This window comes from Capra hircus, chromosome 1, assembly GCF_001704415.2.
Source record: "Capra hircus breed San Clemente chromosome 1, ASM170441v1, whole genome shotgun sequence".
NCBI lineage: Eukaryota > Metazoa > Chordata > Mammalia > Artiodactyla > Bovidae > Capra > Capra hircus.
The window spans coordinates 91353526-91372770 of record NC_030808.1 but is presented as its reverse complement, the minus strand read 5'-3'; the positions used below and the strand labels follow the sequence as shown (position 1 = coordinate 91372770).

The following is a 19245-nucleotide window of genomic DNA, read 5'->3' as shown; positions in this document are numbered from 1 at the left end:
GCTCTGTGAAAAATACCGCTGGTAGCTTGATAGGGATTGCATTGAACCTGTAGATTGCTTTGGGTAGTATAGTATACTCATTTTCACTATATTGATTCTTCTGATCCATGAACATGGTATATTTCTCCATCTATTAGTGTCTTGTTTGATTTCTTTCACCAGTGTTTTATAGTTTTCTATAAATAGGTCTTTAGTTTCTTTAGGTAGATATATTCCTAAGTGTTTTATTTTTTTCATTGCAATGGTGAATGGAATTGTTTCCTTAATTTCTTTTTCTACTTTCTCATTATTAGTGTATGGGAATGCAAGGGATTTCTGTGTGTTGATTTTATATCCTGCAACTTTACTATATTCATTGATTAGCTCTAGTAATTTTCTGGTGGAGTCTTTAGGGTTTTCTATGTAGAGGATCATGTCATCTGCAAACAGTGAGAGTTTTACTTCTTCTTTTCCAATTTGGATTCCTTTATTTCTTTTTCTGCTCTGATTGCTGTGGCCAAAACTTCCAGAACTATGTTGAATAGTAGCGGTGAAAGTGGGCACCCTTGTGTTGTTCCTGACTTTAGGGGAAATGCTTTCAATTTTTCACCATTGAGGATAATGTTTGCTGTGGGTTTGTCATATATAGCCTTTATTATGTTGAGGTATGTTCCTTCTATTCCTGCTTTCTGGAGAGTTTTTATCATAAAAGGATGTTGAATTTTGTCAAAGGCCTTCTCTGCATCTATTGAGATAATCATATGGCTTTTATTTTTCAGTTTGTTAATGTGGTGAATTACATTGATTGATTTGCAGATATTGAAGAATCTTTGCATCCCTGGGATAAAGCCCACTTGGTCATGGTGTATGATCTTTTTAATGTGTTGTTGGATTCTGATTGCTAGAATTTTGTTAAGGATTTTTGCATCTATGTTCATCAGTGATATTATCCTGTAGTTTTCTTTTTTTGTGGCATCTTTGTCAGGTTTTGGTATTAGGGTGATGGTGGCCTCATAGAATGAGTTTGGAAGTTTACCTTCCTCTGCAATTTTCTGGAAGAGTTTGAGTAGGATAGGTGTTAGCTGTTCTTTAAATTTTTGGTAGAATTCAGCTGTGAAGCTGTCTGGACCTGGGCTTTTGTTTGCTGGAAGATTTCTGATTATAGTTTCAATTTCTGTGCTTGTGATGGGTCTGTTAAAGTTTTCTATTTCTTCCTGGTTCATTTTTGGAAAGTTGTACTTTTCTAAGAATTTATCCATTTCTTCCATGTTGTCCATTTTATTGGCATATAATTGCTGATAGTAGTCTCTTATGACCCTTTGTATTTCTGTGTTGTCTGTTGTGATCTCTCCATTTTCATTTCTAATTTTATTGATTTGATTTTTCTCCCTTTGTTTCCTGATGAGTCTGGCTAATGGTTTGTCAATTTTATTTATCCTTTCAAAGAACCAGCTTTTGGCTTTGTTGATTTTTGCTATGATATCTTTTGTTTCTTTTGCATTTATTTCTGCCCTAATTTTTAAGATTTCTTTCCTTCTACTAACTCCGGGGTTCTCCATTTCTTCCTTTTCTAGTTGCTTTAGGTGTAGAGTTAGGTTATTTATTTAACTTTTTTCTTGTTTCTTGAGGTATGCCTGTATTGCTATGAACTTTCCCCTTAGCACTGCTTTTACAGTGTCCCACAGGTTTTGGGTTGTTGTGTTTTCATTTTCATTCATTTCTATGCATATTTTGATTTCTCTTTTGATTTCTTCTGTGATTTGTTGATTATTCAGAAGCATGATGTTCAGCCTCCATATGTTGGAATTTTTAATAGTTTTTCTCCTGTAATTGATATCTAATGCATTATGGTCAGAAAAGATGCTTGGAATGATTTCAATTTTTTTGAATTTATCAAGTTTAGATTTATGGCCCAGGATGTGATCTATCCTGGAGAATGTTCCATGAGCACTTGAGAAAAACGTGAAATTCATTGTTTTGGGGTGAAATGTCCTATAGATATCAATTAGGTCTAACTGGTCTATCGTATCATTTAAAATTTGTGTTTACTTGTTAATTTTCTGTTTAGTTGATCTATCCATAGGTGTGAGTGGGGTATTAAAGTCTCCCGCTATTATTGTGTTATTGTTAATTTCCCCTTTCATACTTGTTAGCATTTGTCGTACATATTGCAGTGCTCCTATGTTGGGTGCATATATATTTATAATTGTTATATCTTTTTCTTGTATTGATCTTTGATCATTATGTAGTATCTTTCTTTGTCTCTTTTCACAGCCTTTGTTTTAAAGTCTATTTCATCTGATATGAGTTTTGATACTCCTGCTTTCTTTTGGTCTCCATTTGTGTAGCATACCTTTTTCCAGCCCTTCACTTTCAGTCTGTATGTGTCCCTTGTTTTGAGGTGAGTATCTTGTAGACAACATATATAGAGGTCTTGTTTTTGTATCCATTCAGCCAGTCTTTGCCTTTTGGTTGGGGCATTCAACCCATTTACATTTAAGGTAATTATTGATAAGTATGATCCCATTGCCATTTACTTTATTGTTTTGGGTTCGGGTTTACACACCCTTTTCGTGTTTCCTGTCTAGAGAATATCCTTTAGCATTTGTTGGAGAGCTGGTTTGGTGGTGCTGAATTCTCTCAGCTTTTGCTTGTCTGTAAAGCTTTTGATTTCTCCTTCATATTTGAATGAGATTCTTCCTGGGTACAGTAATCTGGGCTGTAGGTTATTTTCTTTCATCACTTTAAGTATGTCTTGCCATTCCCTGCTGGCCTGAGAGTTTCTATTGAAAGATGAGCTGTTATCCTTATGGGAATCCCCTTGTGTGTTATTTGTTGTTTTTCCCTTGCTGCTTTTGATATTTGTTCTTTGTGTTTGATCTTTGTTAATTTGATTAATATGTGTCTTGGGGTGTTTTGCCTTGGGTTTATTCTATTTGGGACTCTCTGTGTTTCTTGGACTTGGGTGATTATTTCCTTCCTCATTTTAGGAAAGTTTTCAACTAGTATCTCCTCAAGGATTTTCTCATGGTCTTTCTTTTTGTCTTCTTCTTCTGGGACTCCTATAATTAGAATGTTGGAGTGTTTCATATTGTCCTGGAGGTCTCTGATATTGTCTTCATTTCTTTTAATTAGTTTTTCTTTTTTCATCTCTGATTCATTTATTTCTACCATTCTATCTTCTGTTTCACTAATCCTATCTTCAGTTTTCATTCCAATTCCAAAGAAAGGCAATGCCAAAGAATGCTCAAACTACCATACAATTGCACTCATCTCACATGCTAGTAAAGTAATGCTCAAAATTCTCCAAGCCAGACTTCAGCAATATGTGAACTGTGAACTCCCTGACGTTCAAGCTGGTTTTAGAAAAGGCAGAGGAACCAGAGATCAAATTGCCAACATCCGCTGGATCATGAGAGTTCCAGAAAAACATCTATTTCTGCTTTATTGACTATGCCAAAGCCTTTGACTGTGTGGATCACAATAAACTGTGGGAAATTCTGAAAGAGATGGGAATACAGACCACCTAACCTGCCTCTTGAGAAATCTGTATGCAGATCAGGAAGCAACAGTTAGAACTGGACATGGAACAACAGACTGGTTCCAAATAGGAAAAGGAGTATGTCAAGGCTGGATATTGTCACCCCGCTTATTTAACTTCTATGTAGAATACCTCATGAGAAACGCTGGACTGGAAGAAACACAAGCTGGAATCAAGATTGCCGGGAGAAATCTCAATCACCTCAGATATGCAGATGACACCACCTTTATGGCTGAAAGTGAAGAGGAGCTAAAAAGCCTCTTGAAGAAAGTGAAAGAGGAGAGGAAAAGTTGGCCTAAAGCTCAACATTCAGAAAACGAAGATCATGGCATCCGGTCCATCACTTCATGGGAAATAGATGGGGAAACAGTAGAGACAGTGTCAGACTTAATTCTTTTGGGCTCCAAAATCACTGCAGATGGTGACTGCAGCCATGAAATTAAAAGATGCTTACTCCTTGGAAGAAAAGTTATGACCAACCTAGATAGCATATTCATAAGCAGAGACATGACTTTGCCGACTAAGCTCTGTCTAGTCAAGGCTATTGTTTTTCCAGTGGTCATGTATGGATGTGAGAGTTGGACTGTGAAGAAGGCTGAGCGCCAAAGAATTGATGCTTTTGAACTGTGGTGCTGGGGAAGACTCTTAAGGGTCCCTTGGACTGCAAGGAGATCCAACCAGTCCATTCTGAAGGAGGTCAACCCTGGGATTTCTTTGGAAGGAATGATGCTAAAGCTGAAACTCCAGTACTTTGGCCACCTCATGCGAAGAGGTGACTCATTGGAAAAGACTCTGATGTTGGGAGGGATTGGGGGCAGGAGGAGGAGGGGACGACAGAGGATGAGATGGTTGGATGGCCTCATGGACTCGATGGACATGAGTCTGAATGAAGTCCAGGAGATGGTGTTGGACAGGGAGGCATGGCATGCTGCGATTCATGGGGTCACAAAGAGTCAGACGGGACTAAGCGACTGAATTGAACTGAACTGAACTGATGGAGGCGTTTGATGAGCTCATATTGATTAATGTTCCCTGGAGTCAGGAGTTCTCTGATGTTCTCAGGATTTGGACTTAAGCCTCCTGCTTCTGGTTTTCAGTCTTATTTTTACAGTAGTGTCAAGACTTCTCCTTCTATACTGTACCATTGATAAAACATCTAGGTTAAAGATGAAAAGTTTCTCCACATTGAGGGACACCCAGAGAGGGTCACAGAGTTACATGGAGAAGAGAAGAGGGAGGGGTGAGTTAGAGGTGACCTGAATGAGAGGAGGTAGAATCAAAAGAGGAAAGAGCAAGCTAGCCAGTAATCACTTCCTTATGTGTATCCAGTCTGGACTGCTCAGAGATGTTCATGGAGTTATCCAGAGAAGAGGAGAGGGAGGAAGGAGACAGAGGTGGCCAGGAGGATGAAAGAGGGGAATGAAAAGGAGAGAGACAGATCTAGCCAGTAATCAGTTCCCTAAGTGTTTGCTACCGTCTGGAACACATAGAGATTCATAGAGTTGGGTAGAGAAGAGAAGGGGGAGGGAGGAGATGGAGGCGACGTGGTGGAGAAAAAGGAGAATCCAAATGAGGAGAATGCAGTTAAGCCAGTAATCTCACTCTCAAGTTAAAATGGGTACTGAAGGTTGGGTTTTTGAAGGTACAAAATTGATAACAAATACCAAAAAGCAAAGATTAAAAATCTAGAGTAGAGGTTGGATTTTCAAAAATACAATATTAAAGAAAAGAAGAAGAAGGAGGGGGGGGAACACAAAGTCACAAGAATTATTAAATATATATATATATATATATATATGAAGTTTGCTTTAAAAATAGGGTCTTTTTTTTTAAAAGTAATAGGTTATAAAAATGAAAATTAAAGGAGAATTAGAGGACTTAAAAATTTTAAAATATTAAAAAAAAGAAAAACAAACAAAAAAAGAATGATCATAATAGTGAAGATATATCTAGACTTTCTCTGGTGTTGTTGTGGGCAGTGTGGGGTCAGTTCATTTTTGGATAGTTCCTTGGTCCAGCTTATATTTCTCAAGATCTATAGGCCTCTTCCTATGTAGCCGGTACTAATGACAGGGTTTTAATCTATTGCACCTGTCACTTGGGCAGTTCCCCCTGTTTTAGCTTCTCTTCAGGGTCTGATTTCTGCCCTGACACAAGAGGGGCAGTGGTGGACAATTTTTTTTAGGCTCACTTTTTCAGTCGCGCTGTGGGGAGGGAGGGATGCTTCAAACAAATAACACTGGTGTGTGCTCACAGTGTCTCAGCCACAACACTGGGCCTGTCCCCACCCCCCGCCCTGCCACTCATGGAGCACACAGCTCAGGCTCTAGGTTGCTCCACCAGGAACCATCTGAGGCTGGCCCTGGGCTGCATACAGCTCACAGGTCTAAGCCATTCAGGTAGTCCTCAGAGGTGCAGACTCGGTTGGGCCTGCATTTTGTGCCCTTCCCAAGTCCGAGTAGCTCAGGTGTTTGGCGAGCGTGGTCCTTGCGACTTATCACCTCTCCCGTCCCTACTGCCCAGTTTTCTGGGTGTACCGCTGGCGCCCCTTCTCAGGTGGATGATGGCTGTCCAGAACCCCAAGAAGTCTTAGTTAGCAAAGAAGCCTGTTTGCAGTTCGGTAGTTAATGTCTCTCTGGGGCTGCGATTGCCCCCTTCTGGCCCTTCCAGCTCTGGCTGCCTGTCACCAGAGGGGGATGGTCTGCAGCCGGCTGATTCTGTTCCATCCTTTGTTCTGTGCGTGGTGCTGGCATTGTCTTATGTTAGAGCTTTTCACGTGGTAGCTATCCCAAAGTCTGGTTTGCTAGCCCAAGTTAGTTCACTCTAGGTACACTCGGGGCATTCGGGCCTGATCCTCAAAAAGCAATGCAGCCCGTGCCACCCTGTCCAGCCCCCGCTTGCTAGTGGCAGATGCAGGTGTCTGCGCTGCTTCTCCACTGGGGGAGTTACCGTTGGGCTCCTAATCTGTGGGTTTTAATTATTTATTTATTTCCTCCCTGTTATGTTGCCCTCTGTGCTTCCAAGGCTCGCCACAGACTCAGCAGTGAGAGTGTTTCCTGATGTTTGGAAACTTCCCTCTTTTTAAGACTCCCTTCCTAGGACAGAGCTCCCTCCCTACCTCTTTTGTCTTTTTTTTTTTTTTTTTTTTTGTCTTTTATATTTTTTCCTACCTGTTTTTGAAGACAATGATCTGCTTTTCTGGGTGCCTGATGTCCTCTGCTGGCATTCAGAAGTTGTTTTGTGGAATTTACTCAGTGTTGAAATGTTCTTTTGATGAATTTGTGGGGGAGAAAGTGGTCTCCCTGTCCTATTCCTCTGCCATCTTAGGACCACCCCCCTATGTTTAGTTTTTTAAAGGATCTTCCATACCAATTTCTCCATTGGTTGTACCAAGTGTAGGAAGTTTCCCTTCTCTCCATACCCCCTCCATTGCTCGCAGATTTTTTGATGATAGCTTTTCTGACTGGTGTGAAGTGATATTTCATTGTAGTTTCAATTTGCATTTTAAAATAATTAGTGATGTTGAACATTTTTTCATGTGCTTCTTGGCCATCTGTATGTCTTCTTTGGAGAGATGTCTCTTCCTAACCCAGTTTATGCTTCATTTATTAATGTCTCTTTCTAAACATGTCCATAAATGCACAGTTTGCCTAAATTAAGTCATCATGTATATTTCTTTGTATTTTTTTCTCTTCATTTATAGTGTATCCATGTCTTACATAGTATTTTACATTTTAACGCTCTCACATTTTATTGCAATTTTTCTAAGTCATTTCCCTGTTGAGGAAATCTATGTTGTTGTCTGTAATTGCTATTAAAATTATGCTGCAAAGAGTTCAGTTATCCTTGTAGGATAAATTCCAAAGCACAAGATTGCCAATGTTATTGCTATGAAGAGTAGTATTGCTTTAGCAATGGGTATTTAAATTAGCAATGCCAACAGCAATAGATATGCTATGAACATGAAAGTTTATCTAAGATTTTACTGATATTTATCATTAAAATGGAGAGTGTGATCATAGTACTGATTTTAGTGAAGGCAAACAGGCTATGTGAACATTTGCTTTCAGACATGGGTATGGACTATTATGAAACAATATTATTAGGATCAACATCATATGTGGGGTTGTACCTAAATAATGAAAGGCAGTGTTTGGCTATGTTGCATGCCATTATTTGGACCTGATATTGGGCCTGTGACTCATAAGAAAGTCCTTCTCTCAGCTGGAAAGAACCAATGTAATCTTAGCATCTTTGTAAAAGAAATTGTCTTTACTTTCTCAGACCTCTATTTTACTTTTAAATAAAAGTTACACTTCAGGATGTAGAAGAGGGCAGGTAAAATAATTTGAAATCTGTCCATGCAAATGTCTAGGAGCTCTGTATGAAATATAAGAAAAAAATGTTTTTGAAAGCATCTATCAAAAAAAAAAAAAAGTAAAATGTCCAGAAAGAAGCACAAAGACAGAGTGAAAAATCAGGGAAATAAATAGAAAAATTGACCATATAATTTCCAGGTGTTGGGAAAGGTTATGGGTCCCAGTGAATTGGGTAAATTAGAGTGGGAACATGGCACTCACATGGGGACAAAGGACATGGTTATGGAACTATAGGGAGCGATGAGTTGTAACTGCTGCTGCTGCTAAGTCACTTCAGTCGTGTCCAACTCTGTGCAACCCCATAGACGGCAGCCCACCAGGCTCCCCCATTCCTGGGATTCTCCAGGCAAGAACACTGGAGTAGGTTGCCATTTCCTTCTCCAGTGCATGAGAGTGAAAAGTGAAAGTGAAGTTGCTCAGTCATGTCCGACTCTTCATGACTTCCTGGACTGCAGCCTACCAGGCTCCTCTATCCATGGGATTTTCCAGGCAAGAGTACTGAAGAGTTGTAACTAACATCTATATAAAACCAGGACCATGGAGTTGAAGTAGAAAAACTGGGAAGGAATCCTCCTACTGATGAAGAAAAGCTTTCTTCTGCTTGAGCTCTGGATAAAGAATAAAAATAAAAATTTAAATGACTTTAGAAATTTAAAATCCTGGCTTAGAATTTTTACTAACATTGTAATATAGAAACATCAAGCCAAAAAATTAACATAAAACTGTATCCAAGCCAGAGATCCCCCTGGGATGCCTGGTAAAAACAAAGGCAATCCTTGGAAAATAAGTATTGGAGATATACTAAGCAAAAGAAATATGGAATAATTATATTAATGTAGGGGGAGACTTTAGGGTATAATTGGGATAGAAATGATGTAAAGAATAATTGTTCTTTGAGACCCCATGGACTATACAGTCCATGGAATTCTCCAGGCCAGAATACTGGAGTGGGTAGCTGTTTCCTTCTCCAGGGGATCTTCTCAACCCAGGAATCGAACCAGCGTATCCTGCATTGCAGAGGGATTCTTTACCAGCTGAGCTACTAGGGAAGCCCTATACATACCAACACAGTGTTCCCTTCTCCAGGGGATCTTCCCAATTCAGGGATCAAACACAGGTCTCCCACATTAAAAGCAGATTCTTTACCAGCTGACCCACCAGGGAAGCCCAAGAATACTGGAGTGGGTAGCCTATCCCTTCGCCAGCAGATCTTCCCACCCCAGGAATAGAACCAGGGTCTCCTGCATTGCATGCAGATTCTTTACCAGCTGAGTTACCAGGGAAGCACATTCTAAATAATCTATATAAAAATCAGGGAATAGTAGCAACTCTAAGCTTGCATACATGTAACTAGTCAAAAAATATAAGAATGCCAAGATAAATTGATTAATTAACATATGGAAAACTAAAATGTCTCAATAATTGACAGAGAAAGTATGTAGAACACCAAAACTAGAGCTACACAGTTTTCAAGCTTGATTTACTGGGCCTATGAATGATATGCTGCAACCATGTAATAGGGAATGAACATTCTTTATATGGAACATTTATAAAAATGTTTAGTCTCTATTTATCATTTATAATAGCCTGCCAGTGTCACAAAATAAATCTCACCTAAAATCAAATTATCAGCATATAGACCTTGCTTTCAGTTCATTAATTAAATTAAGCTAGACATCGATATTAAAGCGGTAACTCATACCATGTATTTGAATATTTTGAAAATTCTTTGGACTAATACATTTATTATGGAAATAATTATCATAGAAGTTTAAGAATGTTAGAATTTGTGAGATAATAATACCATATATCAAAATTAATTTACTTCAGCTACATAGAAAATCTATAGCCTTAAAGATATGTGTAACAATTGAAAGGAAATGAGCTAAACATCTTAAGAATTTAAGTTAAACATATATACACACAGAGAATACATTAGGCAAAATTTAACACAGACACTAATAAGCATAGAATATAATATCGTAGCAAGAAATAAAGAAAAAATGATTGAGGATCCATAAACCTGAAAATTTTTTTAAAAATTCTAATAAATTAACTAAACTCTAGTAAAACTGATGAAAAGATCTAAAAACATAGACTAAGTAAATTGATGTTAGAAATAGAATAGGAAACAAAATCATAGACAAATGAATGATTTTTTGAAGAACAAGAATAAAATGAACAATTAAATACATTTAGAAGAAATAAACATAAGAATCAATTTGCTTATATTGATTAATGATAACAATTTGAAAATATTAAGTGAAATAAAATGAAAATATACAATGGGTGAAAATGTACTTCTCCCTGCAACACACAAAAAAAATACCAGTACCAAATAGTTTTATATACTAAAACTACCTCTCCTTTGTAAAATGGTTAATTTGTGCTGTATAAACTCTCACAGAATCAATGAAAAGAAGCAAAGATCCCTGCATATTTGTGAGATTTATAATCTACATATCAAAATCAGACCAGGAAAAATAGAGAAGCAAAGTTATTAATGTCACTTACATATGCATATGTTCTAAAGTATTGGTAACCAAACACACACAAAAAATATCATGACCAAGAAGGGCTTAATCCAGGAATATAAGCACTTTTTTAAACGTTGTACTGTGAAAAAACTTTCAGTTATCTCAAAAGATGATTCAATATCTGTTTATGCTAAAACCTCTTAGCAAAGGAAGATATAAAAGTGATCTTACTTTTAAAGGGAATTTCCTAGAAAGCTGTAGCAAATAACTTAAAAAAAAATACAGTTATAGAAACATTTGTAGTGAAGAATACAAGGCTAGGACCAAAGAATGCTGCTTTTACTACCTGCATTCCACAAGGCACTGGCAGTCCTAGAAAAAATGTTGAGAACAGTAGATAAGCTATAAAGATTAAAAGGGAAAAAACAAAACTATTTTTGGTATGCATCTAAGTGAAATTAACAAACATTAAAACTCAACAGATTAATTATTAAAACCTATAGTAGAATAACAAGAAGGCATTTTATAAGACTAACATATGAAATTAAATAGCATGCTTATACATTGTAAAAGAATTTTAAACACTATATTTTGTTACTATAGCAGGAAAAACTTAAAATAGTTTAATAATCATGCAAATTTTTATAAAGAAAAATATAAAAAATTTTAAAGAAATAAAATCAGCTGAAATAAATTGAGAAGTATATGTAATAGATAAAAGATATAATTTTCTCAAATGGGTCCACTAATTTAATGCAATCCTAGTGAAATCCTGAAATGTCTTTTCATGGCACATGGCAAACTAATATAAAAGTTTTCATAAAAATAGGGTTGGAAATTTCCTCCAAATTGAATAGTTAAATTAGATGATGATGGTGGTGCTGGTAGTGGACCCAGTATTTCAGTCATGACAAATTTCTGTTAATTAAAACACTATGGCCCTGTTAAAATGGTTATATTGGCATGGTTAAAAACAAACCCATGTATAAATAAGAACTCAATATTAACATTAATGAAGCTGCTTCATTAATGTTTCATGGAAAAACAAAAAAATGATCCAGTGAGAATTAGTGTGTGAGTGAGTGAGAGTGTGTGTATGTGTGTGTTTGTGTGTGTCTTTCAGTCATATCCTTCTCTTTGCAACCTGATGGACTGTAGCCACCAGGCTCCTCTGTGCATAGAATTCTCCAGGCAGGAATACTGGGATGGGTTGCTGCTACCTTCTCCGAGGGATCTTCCAGACCCAGAGATCAAATCCAGGTTTCCTGCATTGCAAGCAGATTCTTCATGGTCTGAGCCATAGGGAAGAATTAGTATGTTTGTGTGTCAATGGTATTATAAATTGTAAGGGACTATATCATAAGGTAATATTTCAAGAAGTTTGCAGTACATTTGTACATACTATAAGGTTTTCTTACTTCTGAAATTGAAAAAAGTTAATATTGAATCTTAGAAAACCAGAGATGATTCTTCAGCTATATCTAACTCAAAAATAAAGTAAAAATATTAAAAACAACAACTATAAGGTCATGAGTCCCTCATCTAAAGTTCATTTATCTGAACTGTTTGGAACAAAACTAGAACAGGGAATTAAATGTTAAAAACAAATTATGATTCCAATTCTATCATGTTTTGGAAAAGACAAAACTGTAGAGACATTTAAAAGATCATTGGTTGCCAGGAGCTTAAGAAGAAGGGAGAGAGTAAAAAATAAACAGGTATAGCACAGAAAATTTTTAGGGCAATGAAATTATTCTATATGATATTATAACAGTGCATACCTGTCATTCTGTTTATGTCAAAACCCATAGAATGCACAGTACAACCAGTAAAACAATGTGATTTATGGAATTTATGGACTTATTAATATTGTCTCATTAATGGTAACAGGTATTGATCATGCTAATGGAAGATGTTCCTGGTATATTACAGTCCATAGGGTCACAAAGAGCCAGATTCAACTGAGCATGCATGCATGCAATGCAAGATGCTAAATAGAGGCAGGGGAGAAAGGGTATTTGGGAATCCTGTATCTTCTGCTCTGTTCGTCTGTATTTTTGAAACTGCTCTATAAAAACAAAGTATACTGATTTTAAAAAGTAAACAAAAACATGTAGCTCCTTAATTAGAACCACAATGCTCAGTTCTAAGTAGATTTGCTTTTTTCATATATAAGGCACTCAGGTATTCTCTTCAAGTCTCTTTGCTCTTGTTTTAGTTACAATTTTTTTAGTGTAGTGATTTTCTATTTGAGCTGTTACTTTGGCACATTCAAAGTAGCTCAGTGGTAAAGAAATGCAGGAGACACAGGTTGGATCCCTGGATTGGGAAGATCCCCTGGAGGAAGAAATGGCAACCAGTTCCAGAGAATCTGAGATAAAGAATCTCAGATAATCTCAGACCAAGAATCTCCCTGCAATGTGGGAGACCCAGGCTTAATCCCTGGGTCACGAAGATCCCCTGGAGAAGAGAATGGCAGCCCACTCCAGTATTCTTGCCTGGACAATTCCATGGACAGAGGAGCCTGGTGGGCTACTGTCCATGAGATCACAAAGAGTTGGACACAACTGAGTGAGTAACACTCTCACTTTCATACTACAAAGAAAGAAGCAACTTATTTGTCATAATAGTTTCATCTGGCAGAAAGTCAAAGTGAAGTCGCTCAGTCGTATCCGACTCTTTGCAACCCCATGGACTGTAGCCTATCAGGCTCCTCCGTCCATGGGATTTTCCAGGCAAGAGTGCTGGAGTGAATTGCCATTTCTTTCTCCAGGGGAACTTCCTGACCCAGGAATCGAACCCGAGTCTCCCTCAATGCAGGCAGACGCTTTACCGTCTGAGCCACCAGGGAAGCCCATCTGGCAGTAAGAAGTTCAATTTCAACTTCTTGTCAGCAAAGTGTGTCTGTCTTGCATTTTTTTTTTTTTTTTCAACTTAGTTGCGTCTGGCTGTTTTACAACCCCATGCACTGAAGCCTTCTGGCTCCACTGTCCACAAGATTTTCCAGACAAGAATACTGGAGTGGAGGGCTCCCCTGGTGGCTCAGCGGTAAAGAATCCGACTGCCAATGCCGGAGCTGCTGCTGCTGCTGCTGCTGCTGCTGCTGCTGCTGCTGCTGCTGCTGCTGCTGCTGCTGCGTCGCTTCAGTCATGTCCGACTCTGCGCGACCCCATAGATGGCAGCCCAGCAGGCTCCCTGTCCCTGGGATTCTCCAGGCAAGAACACTGGAGTGGGTTGCCATTTCCTTCTCCAATGCATGAAAGTGAAAAGTGAAAACTGAAAGTGAAGTCGCTCAATCGTGTCCGACTCCTAGCGACCCCATGGACTGCAGCCTACTAGGCTCCTCTGTCCATGGGATTTGCCAGGCAAGGAGACACTGGTGGAATACCTGGTCAGGGAAGATCCCACATGTTATGGAGCAACGAAGCCTGTGTGCCACAACTATTGAGCCTGGGCTCTGGAGCCAAGGATATAAAACTACCGAAGCCTGAGCACCCTAGTGCCTATGCTTAGCAACAACAGAAGCCACTGCAATGAGAAGTGCACCACAGCTAGAGCATAGCCCCTACTTGCTGCAACTAGAGAAAAGCCCATGTACCAATAAAGACCCAGCATAGCCAATAAATAAATAAATAAAATTATATACACACAGAAAAAGAACACCGGAATGGGTTGCCATTTCCTCCTCCAGAAGTTCTTCCATATCCAAAGATCAAACCCACGCTTCCTGAATTGGCAAGCAGATCCTTTACCACTCCCTGAGCCATGAGGGAAGCCCCTGCTTTGCATTAGCTGCTTTCTAATTGTCACCACCTCCTGAACAGTTTTACTTGACTGCCCTAGAATGTATCCTAGGGAAACTACTTTTCTACCAGCACTTTCTTCCTCCCCAGCGCCCCAGTCCTCAGACTGCCCAGTTCAGTTCAGTTCAGTCGCTCAGTCCTGTCCAACTCTTTGCGACTGCATGAGTCACAGCACGCCAGGCCTCCCTGTCCATCATCAACTCCTGGAGTTCACTCAAACTCATGTCCATTGAGTCTGTGATGCCATTCAACCATGTCATCCTCTGTCGTCCCCTTCTCCTCCTGCCTCCAGTCCCTCCCAACATCAGGGTCTTTTCTTCGGTGCTCAGCTTTCTTCACAGTCCAACTCTCACATCCATACATGACCACTGGAAAAACCATAGCCTCGACTAGACGGACCTTTGTTGGCAAAATAATATCTCTGCTTGTCAATATGCTATCTAGGTTGCTCATAACTTTCCTTCCAAGGAGAAAGCATCTTTTAATTTCTTGGCTGCAATCACTATCTGCAGTGATTTTGGAGCCCCCAAAAATGAAGACTGACATTGTTTCCACTGTTTCCTCATCTATTCCCCATGAAGTGATGGGACCAGATGCCATGATCTTCGTTTTCTGAATGTTGAGCTTTAAGCCAACTTTCTCACTCTCCTCTTTCACTTTCATCAAGAGGCTTTTTAGTTCCTCTTCACTTTCTGCCACAAGGGTGGTGTCATCTGCATATCTGAGGTGATTGATATTTCTCCCGGCAATCTTGATTCCAGCTTGTGCTTCTTCCAGTCCAGCGTTTCTCATGATGTACTCTGCATATAAATTAAATAAGCAGGGTGACAATATACAACCTTGACATACTACTTTCCTATTTGGAACCAGTCTGTGGTTCCATGTCCAGTTCTAACTGTTGCTTCCTGACCTTTGTATAGGTTTCTTAAGAGGCAGGTCAGGTGGTCTGGTATTCCCATCTCTTTCAGAATTTTCCACAGTTTATTGTGATCCACACAGTCAAAGGCTTTGGCATAGTCAAGAAAGCAGAGATAGATGTTTTTCTGGAACTTTCTTGCTTTTTTGATGATCCAGCAGGTGTTGATCTCTGGTTCCTCTGCCTTTTCTAAAACCAGCTTGAACATCTGGAAGTTCACAGTTCACGTATTGCTGAAGTCTGGCTTGGAGAATTTTGAGCATTACTTTACTAGCATGTGAGATGAGTGTAATTGTGCTTTAGTTCCAGGATCCATCAAATACAGGATTAACACTTGTGATCATCAAAAACCTTCAGAGATCCCTTCAGGGCTGTGACTGAAGTCCTTTCTGATTGGTGTCTTTGTTTCTTTGTTGTCAAATTTTTTACTATCAAGCATGAATAGAAAAACTCAAAGAGGCAGAGCAGTTGGCAGAGATTTAGAAGAGAGGTGCTGCTGCTGCTGCTGCTAAGTCACTTCAGTCGTGTCCGACTCTGTGTGACCCCATAGACAGCAGCCCACCAGGCTCCCCCGTCCCTGGGATTCTCCAGGCAAGAACACTGGAGTGGGTTGCCATTTCCTTCTCCAATGCATGAAAGTGAAAAGTGAAAGGGAAGTCACTCAGTCGTGTCTGACTCTTTGCGACCCCATGGACTGCAGTCTACCAGGCTCCTCTGTCCATGGGATTTTCCAGGCAAGAGTACTGGAGTGGTGAGAGACATATAAACATAAGTACAAAACTCCAATATTTGAAAATATATGTAGCTTTAAAAATCTTTTCTCTTTTAATTTATGTAATGCTTTCCAGTTTTCAAAGTAACAATGTAGTAATGAATCAAAGGGAAATGGTAAAATTATCTACACGTGTGATTTTGTTTTGAAGCTAGGCAAGTATTTAAAATTGTTTGGAAATATTTTTATATGATGATGATGATTATTTTTTAAGAGTTGCCCACATATCCTTGAGATCTTGTTCTGTGTGTTTTCCTGTTTAATCTCATTGCGGTTTTTAATATGAAGTTTAAAATTGCCCTTTTGGGAGGGAGGTGGGGGGGAGGGTCAGGTTGGAAAACACATGTACACCCATGGCTGATTCATGTGAATGTATGACAAAAAAACCACCACACTATTGTAAAGTAATTACCTCCAATTAAAATAAAATTAAAAAATAAAAACAAAAAAATAAAATACCCCTTTTATGGCTCTACAGTTCTATGAAGCTAGAAATTGCATCTTAGTTATCATTGAATAATAAGCACCTAAAATTGTCTACACAATCTTTCCAATGCTTATTTGCCAAAAAGTGTGACATTTGTTACCTAGAAAAATTCAATTGTTTGGGATAATTTGATGATATATTATAAATGAATTTGGATGCTTCAATAAAAATTAAAACATCAGAATTTAGAAAAACAAGTATATTTTAGTTTTGTTTTGCCTTTTTTTTTTTTCCAGAGGAAAGAATTGTCAACATGAAAATTCAAACAGTCACAAAATTTGAAACAGTTACTAATGTTGTTGGATATTTAAAGGGGGTGACATTTCCAGGTAAGTAGACCCAAGTATTTATAATCTACATCTTATATAGTGTGTTAGTTGCTCAGTCATGTCCAACTCTTTGGAACTCCATGGACTGTAGCCCTTTAGTCTCCTCTGTCCGTGAAATTCTTCAGGCAAGAGTAGTGGAGTGAGTTACTATTTCTTTCTCCACGGGATTTTCCTGACCCAGGGGTTGAACTAGGGTCTCCTGCATTGACAAGTGAATTCTTTTCTGTCTGAGCTCCAAGGAATCCCGTCTTACATATCACAAATGCTCTGTAACAATATCATAGTTAAATGTCCTGCTTTAGAGGTAATTAGGTTCATGCTACTTTAAGGGGTGGGTGATATATAAAAGCAAGAAACAGGTCTTTATTCTATTTCATACCAAATCTCTTCAAATATAAGTCATACTAAAGAGTTTAAGAAGGAAAACAAAACAGAAAAAACTGATTTTAGATTTGTTAAACTGGCATGTACCTTTGAATGAAAGCTACAGAATCATTGTTTTTCTTTTATTCACTATAACACCATTGAAGATTTTATTTTTATAAAGACCATTTTTTTTAAATGAAATATTTTAGTTTTAATTTTTTTTTAATAAAACTTTTGGTTTCAAATATTTCAGTGTTAGTCTGTGTCCCATCCCTAATCCTTGGTTCACCGACAATTCTGCCTAATGTTTGTGTGGCTTTAGGTTTTTAAGATGCTTATGGAAGAGTTCACCTGGCTAAATTTTAAATAGTTTTATACCTTGTTATGGGATCTTATGGAACCTTCAGATGATGCTGTATAGGCTAAAGAAGTGAAAATAACTCACAAATACATTAATTATCTAATTAAAGTCAACACTTCTGAATAAATTGTGAGACTGAAGGACATCACTGTCTGTGTTGCTTGTTACACAGAATATAGAATCCAAGTCTTTTAGTACATTTGTGCCACTTCTATTTATTTGGTAGGGATATTTACTCAAGTTCTTTTTGGAGAAATTGTCTTCTCCATTATTTTAGTCAAACTGACCCCATAATTGCTAACTCAGGGAATTTTGAGATCAAGTTTTACATCCCTGCCAAGTTTCCTGCCAGCCAACTCTAAAAATTCATGGGCACCTTCTGTTTGATTTCTTTACAGTAGCAATGTTGAACAACCTCTGATTATAATATCTTTAATGCAAGATATGAATGATTTTGGAGATTGTTGCTGTTGCATTTCAACCATTTCAGTAAATTTCCATCACAATAATCTCTAATTGAAGTATTAGAAATATTTATCATCATTGCTACATTTCTTAGTTATTTTTGAAGAAAATATTGTACTGAATTATACTAGATTTAGGATAGAAAAGCTTTCCTTATTGACACTCAATGTAGAAAAAAACACCAACTTTTTAAACTCAGTTTAATTAATAGTATTCCTTAATGTATAATATGTTTCTCATGTTTATTTGCACTTTACAAAAATATTGATCATTCACATGCTTTCTTTATGTAATGACTCTGAAAATTAGAAATGGCATCAATTAGTATTTAGTTTTCCGGAGAAGGTGATGGCACCCCACTCCAGTACTCTTGCCTGGAAAATCCCATGGATGGAGGAGCCTGGTGGGCTGCAGTCCATGGGGTCGCAAAGAGTTGGACACAACTGAGCGACTTCACTTTCACTTTTCACTTTCATGCATTGGAGAAGGAAATGGCAACCCACTCCAGTGTTCTTGCCTGGAGAATCCCAGGGACGGGGGAGTCTGGTGGGCTGCCGTCTATGGGGTCGCACAGAGTCAGACACGACTGAAGTGACTTAGCAGTAGCAGCAGTATTTAGTTTTCTAGATATGGTTTACCTAGAATGAGGGCTTCCCTGGTGGCTCAGATGGTAAAGAATCTGCATGCAATACAGGAGACCTGGATTCTCTTCCTGGGTTGGGAAGATCCCCTGGAAAAGAGAATGGCAACCCACTCCAGTGTTCTGGCTGGATGATTCCATGGACAGAGAAGCCTGGCGGGATACAGTCGATGGGGTTGTAAATAGTCAGACACATCTGAGCAACTAACAATCCCTCACCACTTATCTAGAACACAGACAATTCCAAACAGAATTTTTATACATATCTGAGTAAATCAGTTCAACACTGCAGGCAAACTATATGTGTGTGTGTTAGTCAATCAGCAGTGTCCTACTCTTTGAGAACTGATGGACTGTAGCCCACCAGGCTCCTCTGTCCATAGGGTTTTCCAGTCAAGAATACTGGAGTGAGTTGCCATTCCCTTCTCCAAGGCATCTTCCTGACCCAGGGATTGAACCCAGGTCTCCTGCATTACAGGCAGGAGATTCTTTATCGTCTGAGCAGTCACACTACATATATCATTAATTAAATGTTAACACACTGTTGATGGATTAAATTCATTGTTGGTTCCAGTATCAGTGAGGAAAACTAAAAATGCTTCACTCAGTAATGTTTCCTGTAAAGTAGCTTTTTGATGCCATGAAGCCAAGACGTGATTTACTCATTCCACACATGTGTAGTACTTACTGTGTGTCAGGAGCTATTGAAAGTGCTTTACTTAAAACTCCA

The 19245-nt window shown here is 38.4% G+C and overlaps 1 protein-coding gene across 2 annotated transcripts in view; it reads left to right on the top strand.

Annotated features, from left to right (window-relative positions):
* Positions 1–19245, top strand: part of NAALADL2 (N-acetylated alpha-linked acidic dipeptidase like 2) — a 1631204-nt gene that overhangs the window by 1145295 nt on the left and 466664 nt on the right. For both annotated transcript variants that reach the window (XM_013964525.2, XM_005675296.3), the window contains one exon: positions 16591–16683. In XM_013964525.2, the coding sequence (XP_013819979.2) occupies positions 16591–16683 (93 nt within the window). The remainder of the gene's footprint in view (positions 1–16590; positions 16684–19245) is intronic.